Raw genomic sequence first — 16,894 nt, forward strand, 5'->3', positions numbered from 1 at the left:
TGTGGACTGAATACAAAACTTTTATTATCAGCATATTTAATATATAATAATGAATGGTTCAACAAGACATTTCTAAGTCGCCGTGGTCCATGAACAGCACAAGTTCACTAAGTAGCAATTTACTTGTTCCCTTACATAGTTGTTTTGTAGCAAACTAACACTTCCTTTCATTTGTGAAAATGAATGGGCACCAGTATATTAAGATGTGTATGCTGACTGGATAGGCAAAATATTTAAATGAGCATTGGTTACTTGACTTCAGAGCACCTCGTGCATAATTTATACCCAATTTTGGAGGCAGAAAAAATACATGAAAATAATCTGCATTTGCTAATGCAGGATCTTCCAGTTTATAGGAACAGAATCTTCCGAACACACTAGGGAGAAATTAGATCTCTCAGATTCTCCACCCCCCCTCTCCCCCGCCAGTAATGTGAAAGTGGCATCCTTGACGAATAAAGGGTTTCTCTTGTAGGGAAAATAATCACACAGCAAGCTACAGTTACTGTTATTTGGTTCTCTGAGTGCACCAGCACAACACAATATGCTGCATGTTCCAACGCCTGTTCTTCCTCAGGAGACCGAAGAAATTTGGATTGGCCCCCTAGATTCTCACCAACTTCTACCGGTGCACCATCGAGAGTATCCTGTCCGGCTGCATCACTATCTGGTATGGCAACTGCACCGCCACAGACCGCAAGACTCTACAGATGGTGGTGAAAGCTGCACAACATACTATAGGAATTAAACTACCTGCTGTGCAGGATATCTACCCCGAGAGGTGCCGGGGGAAGGCCCTGAGAATCATCAAAGATGCGAGCCACCCCAGCCACAACCTCTTTGCCCTGCTCCCGTCCGGCAAGAGATACCGAAGCATACGGTCTCATACCAGCAGGTTTCGAAACAGCTTCTACCCCCAGGCCATAAGACTCATGAACGAATAATTTATTATTTATTATTACTGTATTTCTATTGGTATTTTTATCATTGCTATGCCATATTTATTCCAATGTTGGGAGGACTCGTAAAAATCAACATTTCATTGTGCAGTACACACGTTTGCTGCATATATGACAAATAAAATTGAATTGAACTGGATGAAAGAACTACTTCTGGAGTTCCAAGTTATGAATCTTTATTTGCAATTCCTCTATTCAAAGACTGCAAGATGGTTGAGAGCGAGATGGTTGAGGTTGAGATATGCCACCTACTATAGAACAGGCTACTTACACTGTTGAAACCGGTTTTGCTGGCTAGGTGATAAAGTACCATTTCAGCATTCAGTGAATCATAACATACTTCATGGTGACCATATCTATCTTATTTCAGCACAGCAAGTCGTTTCTGTGAACAATGCATAGAATTTACTGCAGTGATGAACCGAAATACACAAAACCTACCTTTTATTTTAATTTTACTGACAATTCTGCAAATTCTCTTTTGGTTCTGTGTACAAAAACATTTACAATGCCAAGCCTTTTTTTAATAAATCAAATATTAAACCTTAGGGAGATATTATAAATTAAATATGTAATCTTGTTAAAGCTTTCAGTGTTAATCTTCATTTCATCTTTAGACGTTTGTGCAACAGTTGCTGTGTACATAGATATAAAAAGAATGTTACTCAATAGTGCATTTGTGACAACTGTACATCCTTTCAACCAAGTGCAACTTATTTTGTGCTTCCATTTCATTTCAAGTTTGCTATGCCATTCCCCCATGATAGAGATGAATGTTTCAAATATAAGGCATTTTCGAAATCAACAAATATATTTAAACAGTGATCTGCTCTGATATTTTTGGCTCATAAGGCTTGTACAAAATATGTATATACACACATACTTTGGTAGGAGATCATTGCAAAGCATCTGTTAAACAGTTTATCATTATCAAATGAACAAGGCCATTAATTAGATTTGCTTCAAAAAAATGTGCTTTTCTTTATACAGTGATGTTTTTGTAAAGTTCTGCAATTTGTGACCTGAAGAATTTTCTCAGCTCGGCTCTCTTTGCCTTGAATGTCGGAGTCAGAAGGCCACTTTGAACAGTTAGCATCTCAGGATAGAGATAGATGTCCTTCACCTATTCAAGATGAAAAAAGTACATTATTAAAAAAAAGTCAGGTCATTTTTTTGGCTCAATTAAATTCTAAAGTAAATTTTCTGTGTTTAAAATCTATAAAAGTCACAAAACAGCAGAAAAATTGAAAAATTGAAGTACCTGCCACAATAAAATATAGCTGACTTTAGTCTAATCTGACTCAAATATTTACTCTCATGCCTTAATTTCACCATCGATTTATACCACATCAGCGCTTCCTGCTACAATCCCAACCTCCAAGTTACTGGCAGAGGTGCAAGTATTGTTCAAATCAAGAGCATCGATCATTTTACAAAAAAAGAAACCAACCACCTGACACTTCATTTCTGATACCACCAATTTGCAGTTGTTCTTCCCATTCTACATGGATTCTTAAACCATGCTCTTTAACAGAGATAAAGTCGCTTTAATATACTAATTGTTAAATTTTAGTCATTTTGGATATAGAGCGAGCCATCTAAAGTATGCTAAAGAAAGGGGCGGGGGAACTGCCGTATTTAAATTATGCACACCTTCTATAACGTGTGGGTAAAAACACATCAAAACCATAGGGTGGTTTCAGTTGTGCTCAGTGGCACACCCTCACCCAATTTCAAGTCCCACTCCAGAGACTAGAGTACATCAAGGTTGGCACTTCAGTGCTGTATTGAGGGGGTGCTGCATTGTCAGGGGTGCTTTCTTTTAGAGGAGATGTTAAATTCTGCCCTCTCAAGTGGCTATTAAAGATCCCTTGACACTACAGGGTATTTGAAGAACAGGGACGTTCTCCTGGTGTCCTGGACAACCTCTGGATCAACGCCACTAAAACAGATTATCTGGTCATTTATCTCTTGCTGTGTGCAAATTGGCTGCCACACTTACCTACATAAAAACAATGACTACACTTCAAGTACTTCAATGGCTTTGGGACATCCTATGGACATGAAAGACACTAAATTCAAATTCTCTCTTATGAAGTGACTATGAACTATTGCTACCTGGACTAGTGTATGCAATTCCCTGAACTGATGGAAACTGTTCAGTATGTATGTAAATCAAACTTTTAAAAAAATTCTAAGACAGACTGAATTTTTAAAATTATTTATTTTATTTATTCATTCTCGTGATGTGGGTGTTGCTGGCAAGGCCAGCATTTATTGCCCATCCTTAGTTGCCCTCGAGAAGGTGGTGGTGAACCACCTTCTTGAACCGCTGCAGTCCATGTGGTGAAGGTACTCCCGCAGTGCTGTTAGGGAGGGAGTTCCAGGATTTTGACCCAGCGACGACGAAGGAATGGCGATATATTTCTAAGTCAGGATGATGTGTGACTCAGAGGGGAACTTGGAGGTGGTGCTGTTCCCATGCACCTGCTGCCCTTGTCCTTCTAGGTGGAAGAGGTCGTGGGTTTGGGAGGTGCTGCTGAAGAAGCCTTGGCGAGTCACTGCAGTGCATCTTGTAGATGGTACACACTACAGCCAAGGTGCGTCGGTGGTGGAGGGAGTGAATGTTTAAGGTGGTGTATGTGATGCCAATCAAGCCAACTGCTTTGTCCTGGATGTTGTCGAGCTTCTCGAGTGCTGTTGGAGCTGCACTCACCCAGGCAAGTGGAGCATATTCCATCACACTCCTTACTTGACGATGGTGGAAAGGCTTTGGGAGTCCGGAGGTGAGTCACTCTCCACTGAATACCCAGTCTCCGACCTGCTCTTGTAGCCACAGTATTTATGTGGCTGGTCCAGTTAAGTTTCTGGTCAATGGTGACCCCCAGGATGTTGATGGTGGGGGATTTGACTGAATGTCAAGGGGAGGTGATTAGACTCTCGCTTGTTGGAGATGGTCATAACCTGCCACTTATCAGCCCAAGCTTGGATGTTGTCCAGATCTTGCTGCATGTGGGCACACACTGCTTCATTATCTGAGGAATTACAAATGGAACTGAACACTCTGCAATCATCATGCACTTGCAGAACACAACTTTACGCTGTGCGCTTTCTGGAAGCCTCGGGTGGTAGTTAGGATGAACTAAAAGGAATTCACAGTTATGTGGCCAATCCAAAAGCACCTAACTGGTATAAATAGCACAGTGGGCAAAAGTAGTTGTGGAGTATGCAATTTTTGTAAGAAATGGAAGGAAAGCACAGATAGTGGAGACCACAATTTACAACTGAAGGTCTGCAACTCAAACTCGATGACACAAGGGCACGGATAAATGCTCTATGTTGTGAAGTAACAACCTTCCAATGACAAGAGGAGGATCGAGCAGGCATGGAGACCACTGACCTGGCTGTGAACACACGAGTCTCATACTTGGAGTAACTAGAGGGCTATACAGAAGCTGATGTTTAACTTGAAGGGAAGTGTCAAGGTGGAAAATGAAGATGGCCATAAAAAAATGTAGCTTGTAATACATGTATATAGCCACTGATGCAAATCAAAATAATTGTAATTGCTGAGTACCTTAACCCAAATTCATCCTGTAACTTGCTACAATTGCAAAATAACAAAGATGGTTGAGAACCAGTAGAACAGGCCAAAGCAGGATCACAGAGAAGGATGCAGCTAAAAGGACTGAAAATGATAATTCACACATGCAGCTGACAATTAGAACATCTTCATTTAGTTTTGCAGCTTTATACCTAGTTTATTGTAAAGTACCTCACCCCCAGAATATCTGAGCTAATATTGTGCTGCAATACCACCTCTCTATGGCTAATCCTCCCACTACTTCAGGATTAGCCTGGATTAAAATTACAGCCTTCTCTTGAAGACTCTACTAACTGCATCCTATCTGCACCAAGTCCTGCTTACCTCAGTCCTCACCAGTCTCCACTGACACCTGTTCACAAATGCATTGGAACTCCAATTGCTTGTCCTGGTTTAGAGTCTCTCCACAGTCTTGCCCCTCCATACCCCCCTCTGACACCATGTACCATGTGCCCTCAAGCATCCTCCCCTCCACCTGGCCTTCTTTGCATCCCCTGCCACCCAGTGCCTCTGCTCCATCTTTGGTGGCAGAACATTCACCACCTTGATCCCACACTTTTAAATGCTCTCTCTTGTTGACAATTTTACATCTTCATTTAAAGAGACAAAAAGTGCCACTGACTTTTCAAACAGATCATCAGTTCCCAAAAGTTACTCTCACATCCCACCCTAGTTCACAGAGGCACTCAACTCCCCTCTGGACCCAGGTTACAGAGATACTTTACCCACCCTACTCAGAAACTCTCTCCCTCCTCCAACACTCGCCCCCCCCAAGATTCATATTGGGGCCCTTCTTCCTCTGCCCCCTCAATTCAACCTGGCACTCGTCTCCTCCTCCAACCAAGTTCATGGTGGTAAATCTTCCACCCTCAAGTTCATGTTGGCACTCTCTCTCCTTTCTCCTTCAGTTAATGCTCTCCTTTCTCCTTCAGTTAATGCTCTCCTTTCTCCTTCAGTTAATGCTCTCCTTTCTCCTTCAGTTAATGCTCTCCTTTCTCCTTCAGTTAATGCTCTCCTTTCTCCTTCAGTTAATGCTGCCACTCTTTCGCCCCAAAGCACACTCCCAGTTTCCGCACCCTTTTTTCTCCCCATTTCCCTGCATGGTCAACCATTTCCCCTTTCCTCCATGCATTCCTCATCCCCTTTCCTTTCCATTGACATACATTTCTCCCTCCCCGCCCCCCTCCAATTCTCCCCTTCCCTACTTCCCACTCCTACTCAAATGCTATTGCTAAAGGACCAGGCTCCTCTGCCCCATCGCATCACTGCTCATACCACTAATCAGAAGTGATTGCAGCCACTGCATACTGTAGGTGGGAAGTCCTGCCTATGTGGTTACAGTAGACTCAAACGTTGTAAAGCACACAAAAAATGCCCAAAATCAAAGTTTCCAGAAGGGCAGGGTGGGTTGGGACCCTACTGGGGGAAAAAAGAGAGTACTTTTCAGTGCTCCAGAACTGTCCAAATCTGCCAATGCAAAAAAGCATACTTTAGTTTATTTGCTATAGTACAAGTGATGGTATGTCAGGTAGGCCTGCAGCTTGTTCAGCTCATGTCCCACTGACACTGTGCTACTGCTGCTTTTCACATATCATAGGCAAGGCCACTGGGTTTCAGTTTTCACAGGAAAAACAAGCTGAAGTACAGAATGTGACACCCAAAACAGTGGTTAAAAATCTTGAAATGCCATGCAATATAAAATGTACTTTGACTTGTTCAGTCACCTTAATGCAGTGGCCTGGGTTAAATGGTTATATCCAGAGCCCTTTATGAATTCTAGGTTGTACATTTTTTTTTTTTTTTTTTTTTTTTTTTTTTTGAGCGGTCTGCTTTTTCTTGGAGCTGTGATTTTAAAGCGGTTTGTGAGGTTTGAGGAAAAAACAAATTAGCACGAGAAATATATTCTTATTCTCATCAGCAATGTGAATGGGTTGACATGAAGAAAATACACACTCGCCAGAAAATGGCCACATAAGCAATGGAAGGAGGAAGTCACTTAGTTTGGAGAAAGGAAGAAAAACAAAACAAAAAAAAGAGAACAGCAGACAAAAGATATGGCACAGCCAGTAAAACAACTGCTTGCTTACTTGTTCAAAAGACTTCAGTCCAGCTTCCTTTCCAATTTTTTGCAAATTTTCTAAAATAGCATTCTTCAAAACCTACAGGGAAAATAAAAGTACAATTAATTTTCAACTGGATACGTGAACAAAAATGGTTCAGACAAGTGTAGGAAAAATAATCAAAATTATGAGCTAAGTATTTTAATAACTAGGTTATGGGTAAAAAAGTATTTCTAGCTAATATAGTAAAATACTCGAGTCAAATTTATACAACAAAACTCTTGCAAAAACCAATCCTCAGCTTGGCTCAGTGATCGTACTTTCGCCTCAGAGTCAGGTGGTCAGAGTTTCACTTGATCACGCAATCCAGGCTGACATTTCAGTGTGGTACTGATTTAGTGCTACACTTTAGGAGGTGCCGCCTTTCAGATAACATTAAAATTCAGGACCTGTCCACTGGTTTAGGTGGACGGACAAGATCCAAGAACACTATTTGGGAGTGTGTAGTAGAGGAGTTCTACTGTTGTCCTGGCCAACATTTATGCCTCAGCCAAACACCACCAAAGCAGATTAACTGATCATTTATCTCATTACCGCTTTGTGGGATCTTGCTATGTGCGAATTGGCTGCTACATTTGCCTACATTACAGTAACTATATTTCAAAAGCAATTCACTGGCTGTGAAGTGTTATGGGACACCCTGAGGATACAAGTTCTCTTTTTCCATCATGTTCTGAATAGTAAACAGAATATGAGAATTTGTAACATATACTGCACTACCTTTCATTTTCAAATTCCCCCCCGACCTATCGCAACTATTTCACACTAATGAAAATAAAGTCAGCTCTCAGCTGCATGTAAATATTTCCTGTTCAATACTGCTGTTGAAATCAAACTATATGAATTTTTTTTAATGCTCGAGACTTGCCTTGCTTTTACACAATTCCTCAAATGACCCTTTAATATGTCTCTTTTGTGCCCAGGAAGGAAACACTTCAGGATCAGGGATCACAATTCCCACCAGAGCGGCCTGTAATACAAGAAATCAATATGGCATTCTATGCGAGATAAGGCTCAAACTAATTATTATACTATATAACGCAACAGACCATGTGGAGTCTTTGGCCCTGCTTGAAGTTAGAGGTGCGTAGGGTTAATTCATAAAGGATTTCTAAAACAGCATCCTTTAAAACTTATAGGGAAAATAAAAGTGCAAATAATTTCCATTGGATATGTGAACAAAATTTGTAGAGACAAGTGTAGGAAAGTCTCCCCCCCCCCCCCTCCCCCAATGCACATGCAAACACACATTTAAAAAGAAACGGTCGACCTTGCGAACTTGTTAAACAATGTCTACTTGTAAAGAAAGTCTAAAATGTACAAAGATGAAATTTGAATTTCTCGCCCGCTCGTGACCTCCTTTAACTTTCTACATCAAACAATGCAGAACAATTCGTTTTTTCTTTGCATTAGCACATTTTGTGGCATCTTCCTGACCATTGCGGTTGAGCTCAGAGGATAACCTCTGTAGCATGCCCCTGAATCATCCAAAGGTATCTTAAAAAAAAGCTAATCTTTAGAGCAATAGGGAACGTTTTTTCAATTTTTGATCAACTTTGACGAATAGCAAAGTCTAAGTGAATCCAGTTCCTTTCTTCAGCTATCGGACAGTCACAAAAAACAAATGCATACTTTGTACATACAAAGTTTGTATTCCATGTTTAATAATGAAATATGACAAGTAGTGTTTGAAGTTTTGTACCTGTGCTTTACTAATAATTGTGCATTCAAAATGTACAGCATCCATCTCTTTATAGAGTCAGCCCCAGCTTCACTCTGCCGTGGGACAGGTAGGAGGCAAGCCTGCAGGAAGGGCCCCTTACCTCAGTGTAATCCCAGCTCCATGCGCAACCTTTGCATTACTTGTTCTGATTGGCAAATGCACCATACGTGCTTTGTTCAAATTTGTTATAGCGGTTGCCCTACAGTGGGGAAATGCACACACTTGCTGCAAAAGCATGAACGTAGGAGGGGCTTTGTCCTGTTGGCCAGAGGCAGAGTAGGCATGGAGTTGAATCCAAGGAGAGGGCAAAGCTACTCAGCTTCACAGGCCTCCAGAACCTCTGTTCAGAAGGCTGCAACAGGAACAAAATGTGCGTAGGAGTGTCCCATCCTCTGCTGCATCAACCCAATGTCTAGCAAAACTCCTCACAAACATTCCCACCCTAATTTACAAAACTGTCCAACGATGTATTCTCAATGTCTGTACCTGCAAATATTGGCCCGTTTTTTCCGGGGCCTATGGGTGCGTACGCACCTGTAACAGCCCCGCAAGTTCTGGGTTTTTGCACGTGATGCGCATGCGTGAAAACCCAGAACTTGCAATCGGTCAAGAATTTTCGACAGATCCAACGCATCCCTGGGAAAAGGGCATTCACGGGCGGAGAGTTGGGCTATTTGCCCAACTACTGCCCAGCGAATGCCCGTGAAATTCTTACGCCTGGTAAAAGCAGCGTAAGGAATTCCTTTACCAACAGAAGAGTTTAAATTAACATAAAATTATTTAAATGTTTTTAGCCCCTTTAAAACACTTACATTTATTTTTCAAAAAATAAAATTTGTTTTAAATATTTAATTAAATTGTATTTTAATTAATTTTAAATATGTAATTTAATTTTTTTTTAAATTTGGTATGTAAATGTGTTTTTATGTGATCCCCATTCATGCTTATGGGGATTTTGTACGAAAATGGAATCCCCATAAGCATGAATGGGGATCCTCTTATTGGTTGGGCCGGCCCACATGATCCCAGGGGTGCTTGCGAACTGCCTGCGCTCCTGGGGTACGTGGGCCTTTATGCATGTCTACCCGTAGAGGCCCAGGAGCGCGAGTCTGCGTGGACCCCAAGGCAGAAGGTAGGCGCGGACTTCATTTGCGGATCGGAGGCATTTCCCCGCGGGAAGCCTTCCGACCGCAAATTCAGGCCCAGTGCATGGCCTGTTATACAGCATGTACTCTGTACCAAGCTATGAGCCGAGAGCATCGGTAAATTTCTTACACAAAACAGTAAAGATTTGAGAGCAAAATAAGATGCACAAAACAGCAATGCTACTGTAATGATTTACAGGAAACTCTTCTTTATCCGGCACCGACGGGACCGACGTGGTGCCGGTTCATCAAAAATTCCGGATAACCGAGAGCTATAGTTAAAAGATACGGAGAGCTGGGAGCTCCGTATAAAGCAACAAACCCTGTTGCTTAGCAACAGGTGCAGAACAATGGCCACAAGTTCCAAGCGTCTCTGTAGCTTAGCAACAGCTGCAGCCACACCCTTGCACAGCAACAGATCGAGGAAGGCAAGTACAATATGAAGTAAAACTTACCTGAACCTACTCCTGAATTTTGCCGGTTAACCGAGATTTCCGGTTATTAGGTGCCAGTAAATCGAGAGTTTCCTGTAAATGGCTATAGTGGCAAATGTGAATAGAATTGAAGTTCCCAAGGGTAATCACATCAATTAGGTTGTAATCGGTAAATAAAATCATTAATTTGTATCTCAGCCAGTTACACTAGCCTTACGTGTCCCAAAATACAAAGCTGGCAAGACAGATTTCACATTCAGAAGGCCCAAGATTTGAACTTAGGCTTCCTTTCGAGGGAATTCTGCCAATACCTGCAGGCCTACATTCGGGTGCTCTCCAGGTCAAGCTAGCCTTTAACTAGGAATTACACCAATTAGATCTATTGCAATATCCACACATTAAATAATCTCTTGACAGAGTGCAGACACAAGGGGGTTAAATTCAGTTTGGATAGTAGCACAAAAACAGGTGACAGTGAATCAGCAGCCTGTTTTGTGCTCCCGCCCAGACTGAATTTCACCCCATAGGAGCCGCAACCGAGTTATAGCATGGTTCAGCGGTAGTGCAGAATTTAAAATACCCCTATGGTCTCGCTCGGAGATTAGAATTACCTGCAAACTGTCACCATGAACAAACACCTGGGCAACAGGCTCACAACGCACATAGATGTTTTCAATTTTCTCCGGTGCAATGTACTCGCCCTGTGCCAGTTTGAATATGTGCTTCTTTCGGTCAATTATCTTCAGAGTGCCATTCTGGGGGTTTTTTGGAAAAAAAAAAGCAAATTTCGTTCAGCTGCCAGTCTTTTAGTCAGAAGCTGCTACACATTTCTTAATACTATTAAAACGTTCCACAGCTGTGTGATTGTATGGCTGTAGGGTTCCCTCTTTCCTTTCTTATTGGCCATTGCAGGAGCAGCTTGCAGTACGAAAGGGGAAAAAAAAAGTTATCAGTATGGAGATTGGAGTGGCAGCAGTAGCGGGTGTCTGTCGGGCCTTCAAGCCAAGCAGTAGTGACAGGAGGTCAGTGAGTGGCAATATCAAGCAGTGAGTATCTGTCCAGATTGTAATCACACCATTACTGCAGACTGTACAAGTTTGCCAACATAACAATCAAAGTTATAATCCATTGCATCTTTTGGTCAAATTTAGTCATTAAGAACTTTGCAGAAACCAACCATTTATTATTTTTTCTTACACCTCTTTGAAGCCACTGCATCATGACCAACACAAGAGATCTGTTCCAAAGCCTCAGTTTAGTATCCTTGAGCCACCCACAACAGTGCTCCGCGTGGGGCCAGACCAGTGCTTTGCACAAGCTCATTATCACTTCTTGAGACTTTTGCCCCATTCTTCTGGCTATACACTAGTTTGCAGATAGGGTGGGATATGTGTTGGTGTAGGGGTTACGGGGATCAGGTGGGATATGTGTCGGTGCAGGCTCGATGGGCCGAAATGGCCTCTATCTGCACTGTGGGGTTTCTGTGATTCTGGCTATACACTAGTTTGCAGATAGGGTGGGATATGTGTCGGTGCAGGCTCGATGGGCCGAAATGGCCTCTATCTGCACTGTGGGGCTTCTGTGATTCTGTGATTCTGGCTATACACTAGTTTGCAGATAGGCCAGCCTTTTGAATTCTATCTTTTCTTCCAAGGCTGTACCTCCCTCAGAAGGTATCAACCCACTGGCATGCGAGGGAACTGCGGGGAGAAAAAAAACCTCGATCCCATTCCTCTGCAACGGGGCTTCAGTGCACCAATATGCTTGCAGCTTTGGGAGCCATTATGCCACGGTAGTGAAGTTTGATCAAATAAAATGGAACTTCTGCTAGGATGAAGGAAAGGTCTGATAAAAGGTTTGTAGAACTTTTTCCCCCACTCATTTTTATACTACTGAATGTTTGGAACACCAAACAGGTGATGAGGTACACTACCAAGTTAGAGAGGTCCATGTCAAGTTTGGATCACGAGTTAAAATGCCGCAAGTTTAGAAGATATCTGTGGGCATTTTCCAGATTGGGTAGCACTGTGGGTTAGCAATGTCCTTTCACCATCGAGACCTGGGTCTGAATCCAGCCCATATCAACAAGATAAAAATCTCCCTTGTTTACTAGTTTTAAGGATTCTATGTTAAATGAGTTTGAGCCTAATGGCGATGGACCCACAACACAAAACAACTCCCTAATTTGGCACTGACTGGTAATCTCACTTAGAGGATCCACAGGGATAGCTGGTGTGACATGCGGTGGGAGGTACTTTTCAGAGGTGGGGGTTGAGGCATACTGTTGGGGAAGAGTAGAGGAAATTTGAGCCTGCGTCTAAACCCCAGCTACTCTTGACACAAAGAGTGCTCGAAATTGGAAAGTATCCACGTCCTTAGCACTAATGGCCCTCTTTTTGACTGAACTTCATCAAATGATTTAAAAAAAAGATATTTGTAAAAATTCAACTGTTTTAAGATGAGGTGAGTTGAGCACTCTTGAAAGCTTTCAAATGACTGCATCTGCAGCAATGAATGGACACATTATATACCATTCCATATTGCTTGTGTATTTAAATTTCAAATTTCCAGAGGCAGAAAAAAGTACCTATAGGATTTCTATTGTGTCATCAGTTGCTGTCAATAGCAAGTGCTATTTCTATGCACACTAGTATTCCCGCTTGTAAAGATATCATGCAATGGGAAGCTTTCCAAATTGGTATGGAGATTGAGTGTCACCAATCAGAACTGTTGAGGAAATATCCCAATGTCCATTTCAGCTTCCACTCCCGATTGCTATCCAGAAACCTCAAATGGAAGTTCTAGGTGACAACAGGATCACTGTGACATCCCCGTGCAGCTGTACAGGGCCTTGGTGAGACCGCACCTTGAGCATTGTGTGCAGTTTGGGTCGCCTTATCTGAGGAAGGATGTTCTTGCCATGGAGGGAGTGCAGCGAAGATTCACCAGACTGATACCTGGAATGGCAGGAATGACGTATGAGGAGAGATTGGGTCGATTTAGGCTTATACTCACTGGAGTTTAGAAGAATGAGAGGGGATCTCATTGAAACTTATAAAATTCTAACAGGACTAGACAGACTAGATGCAGGAAGGATGTTCCCGATGGTCGGGGAGTCCAGAACCAGGGGTCACAGTCTAAGGATAAGGGGTAAGCCATTTAGGACAGAAATGAGGAGGAATTTCTTCACCCAGAGAGTGGTGAACCTGTGGAATTCTCTACCACAGAAGGCAGTAGAGGCCAATTCATTAAGTATATTCAAGAAGGAGTTAGATATATTTCTTAAGGCTAAAGGGATCAAGGGGTATGGAGAGAATGCCGGGACAGGGTACGGAGTTTGGATGATCAGCCATGATCTCATTGAATGGCAGAGCAGGCTCGAGGGGCTGAATGGCCTACTCCTGCTCCTATCTTCTATGTTTCTATGTCCCTTGAATAACCACTAGCAGTCTAGGGGGGGGGTCACATGAAAAAGTGGCTGAGGTACCAGAAGGAATCCACAGAACCAGAGTCCAGGACAGCTTGCGAACATCCAATTCTTTTAAAACTGCGTGGAGTACCATATTAAAAAGAAGTCCACCCTTTCCGGAAAGAGAAAAAGAGGTGGATACTGGTAACAAAATAAGGGAGGAAAAAAAAAAAAAGGAAAATAAATAGTGCATTATAATACAGTATAGTCTTTATTTACAAAACTCAGGGTCACTTCTAGGTACTTTGGATTTATGACTCAAAATCGGTCCTATAACTTGTATTACAAGCCAATTGCACTTGTACTGTATGGGGAGATCCTTACCGGCAGCCATGTTCCTATATCCCTATGGGGAGATCCTTACCGGCAGCCATGTTCCTATATCCCTATGGGGAGATCCTTACCGGCAGCCATGTTCCTATATCCCTATGGGGAGATCCTTACCGGCAGCCATGTTCCTATATCCCTATGGGGAGATCCTTACCGGCAGCCATGTTCCTATATCCCTATGGGGAGATCCTTACCGGCAGCCATGTTCCTATATCCCTATGGGGAGATCCTTACCGGCAGCCATGTTCCTATATCCCTATGGGGAGATCCTTACCGGCAGCCATGTTCCTATATCCCCTGTGTGCAACCAGCCATCGCCATCCAGAGCTTCTGCTGTTTTCTCAGGGTCTTTCAGGTAACCTTTGAAAACATTTGACCCTTTTACACAAATCTGAAACATGAAACACAAAGAGAATTTCCTACACCACGAGCAAAGTGTTGATTATAAAAACTTTTTAAACTTCCACGTTTTAGTCTTCATCCCTCCACAAAATAATCTGGTGCAAACAGGAAGCATATCCACGCTTGTTCCTAAACAGATTTGATACAGCATGGCGACATCTCCAGGTTTTATAAATCATAGAGCGATACAGCACAGGAGGCGGCCCATTGGGCCTGTGCCATCTTTTTGGTAGAGCTAACCAATTAATCCCACTCTCCTGCTCTTTCCCCATAGCCCTGCAATTTTTTTTTCTCATCAAGTATTTATCCAATTCTCTTTTTAATGTTACTGCTGAATCTGCTTCCACCACCCTTTCAGGCAGTGCATTCCAGATCACAACTTGCTGTATAAAAAATGTTTCCTCTTGTCGCCTCTGATTCTTTTGCCAATCACCTTAAATCCGTGTCCTCTGGTTACTGACCCTTCCGCCACTGGAAACAGTTTCTCCTTATTTACTCTATCAGAACCATTCATGATTCTGAACAGCTCTATCAAATCTTCTCTTCATCTTCTCTGCTCCGAGGAGAACAATCCCAGCTTATCCAGTCTCTCCACATAACTGAAGTCCCTCATCCCTGGTACCATTCTGGTAAATCTCTGCTGTACCCTCTCCCAAGGCCTTGACATCCTTCCTAAAGTGTGATGCTCAGACTGAACACAGTTTTGTTTTCCCATCAACTTATTTCCTATTTAAAATTAAAAATCCAAATATTAAACGATTTATAATCTTAATTATATAAAGTGGCTCCAAGATGAGCACTTACTGAATACAACGGGCTAGAAATTGGCCTCCTTTGCACCTCCCATTATCGCCACCGGGGGGCGATAACGGGATGCTAACAACTTACCAACCGGGCACGGCGAAAGAAACGACTCCCGCAAAATTCAATGGGGGGGGGGGGGGGGCGGAGAGAAGATAGTGCCCATGAATGAAGTACAGCATATCGGATATAGTAGTATATAAGGCAACCAGCATACAAGACAACTCTACTTTCAGTCAAAAGGTCTGGAAAAAAATAAATCAACAACCCACATAGAAGTCACCTCTTCAGTCATTTCAGATCCTCAGAGCGAAGAAATGAGATATTTGATCATGGCTTCGCCCCCACCTAGTTAATCTGAGGCTCCAAAGAAAAGATTCTGTTCTCCTGGTAAAGACATAGACAGGCTGGCGAAATGGGCAGATGAAATTCAATGCAAAGAAGTGTGAGGTGATGCATTTTGGTAGGAAGTATGAGGTAAATGTTACAATTTTAAATGGGGTGCAAGAACAGAGACACCTGGGGGTGCTTGTGCACAAATCTTTGAAGGTGGCAGGACAGGTTAATAAAGCAGTTAATAAAGCTTTATAAACAGGAGCATAGAGTACAAAAGCCAGGAAGTTATGCTAAACCTTTATAAAACACTAGTTCAGCCCCAGCTGGAGTATTGTGTTCAATTCTTTAGGAAAGACGTGAAGGTTTTGGAGAGGGTACAGAAGGGATTTACTAGAATGGTTCCAGGGATGAGGAATTACAGTTACGTGGATAGACTGGAGAAGCTGGGGTTGTTCTCCTTGAAGCAGCAAAGGCTAAGCGGAGATTTGATAGAGGTGTTTAAAATCATGAAGGGTGTAGATAGAGTAAATAAAGAGAAACGGTTTCCAGTGGCTGAAGGGTCGATAACGAGGGGGCACAGATTTAAGGTGATTGGCAAAAGAACCAGAGGCGACATGACAACAAACTTTTTTATGCAACAGGTGGTTAGGATTTGGAATGCACTGTCTGATGGGTTGGTGGATACAGATTCAATAGTAGCCTTCAAGAGGAAATTGGATAAATACTTGTCGGGGAAAAAACTGCAGGAACATGGGGAAAGAGCGGGACTAACTAGATTGTTCTTTGAAAGAGCCGACACAGACCCAATGGGCCAAATGGCCTCCTTCTGTGCTGTACTATTCTATGGTTCTATGGTCACAACTCCTAGCAGTGCAGAACAGGAAATGGCCAGTGTAGGATCACAGACCTGTGCTACGCAAGTTCAACCAAGGTGGACAGGTCTGTGTGGAGCTGGTCACGGCAGATAGGATTCGGACATACTGGCTCATTAGAATATGCAGAGAAGGCCTAACGGGCTAATTCTGTTCTCATCGGTGCAATGGGTTATGGCAACCCTAAACACATCTACTGCATAAGGCCAGCCAGCCAATCGGCTAGTATCAATGGAAATTACCAGTAGAAATCAAGCTGCTGCGGATGCACGACCCCATGGACTGGATCAATGATGCAAGAGTCGGGATACGGAGAGGCACAAGGAACACTCAGGCGCTCTGCCATACAAGTTCGGAGATCCTTTGGTCACAGGAATGAACGCGTCTTAAAGTCAGTATAGCAGGCCTTACTGAAGTCAGGTGAACTGGGCAGGACTGCACCAAAGTGGGTGGATATACCTACAGTCACTCAGGCAGGCATGATGGACAACAACTCCAAGGTATGGATTGCCAGAGATCCAAAGCGCACGTCAGTTGGAAACCAATAAATGTACGCCTTCTTACAGCTCGCTTGGTTCATAAATATGGGTATTGATCAGTAATAGCAGCACATGCCTCGGAATATGTGACAGACAGCACTTGGGACGTTTTATTACTTTAAAAGCACTATATAAATGCAAGTTGTAGTTGGTGATAAAG

General features: G+C 42.7%; 1 protein-coding gene across 9 annotated transcripts in view; it reads right to left on the reverse strand.

Moving 5' to 3' along the window:
• Positions 1-16,894, reverse strand: part of LOC147124073 (long-chain-fatty-acid--CoA ligase 1-like) — a 214,499-nt gene continuing 197,605 nt past the window's right edge. For all 9 annotated transcript variants that reach the window (XM_085981227.1, XM_085981206.1, XM_085981185.1 and 6 more), the window contains 5 exons: positions 14,059-14,175; positions 10,597-10,740; positions 7,552-7,653; positions 6,651-6,722; positions 1-2,082 (listed from right to left, as the gene is read on the reverse strand). In XM_085981227.1, coding sequence (XP_085837353.1) covers positions 1,942-2,082; positions 6,651-6,722; positions 7,552-7,653; positions 10,597-10,740; positions 14,059-14,175 — 576 coding nt within the window. In that variant the 3' untranslated portion in view covers positions 1-1,941. The remainder of the gene's footprint in view (positions 2,083-6,650; positions 6,723-7,551; positions 7,654-10,596; positions 10,741-14,058; positions 14,176-16,894) is intronic.

Source organism: Somniosus microcephalus, chromosome 1 (genome assembly GCF_052327205.1).
Source record: "Somniosus microcephalus isolate GS21.2 chromosome 1, FLI_Smic_1.0, whole genome shotgun sequence".
NCBI classification, from domain to species: domain Eukaryota; kingdom Metazoa; phylum Chordata; class Chondrichthyes; order Squaliformes; family Somniosidae; genus Somniosus; species Somniosus microcephalus.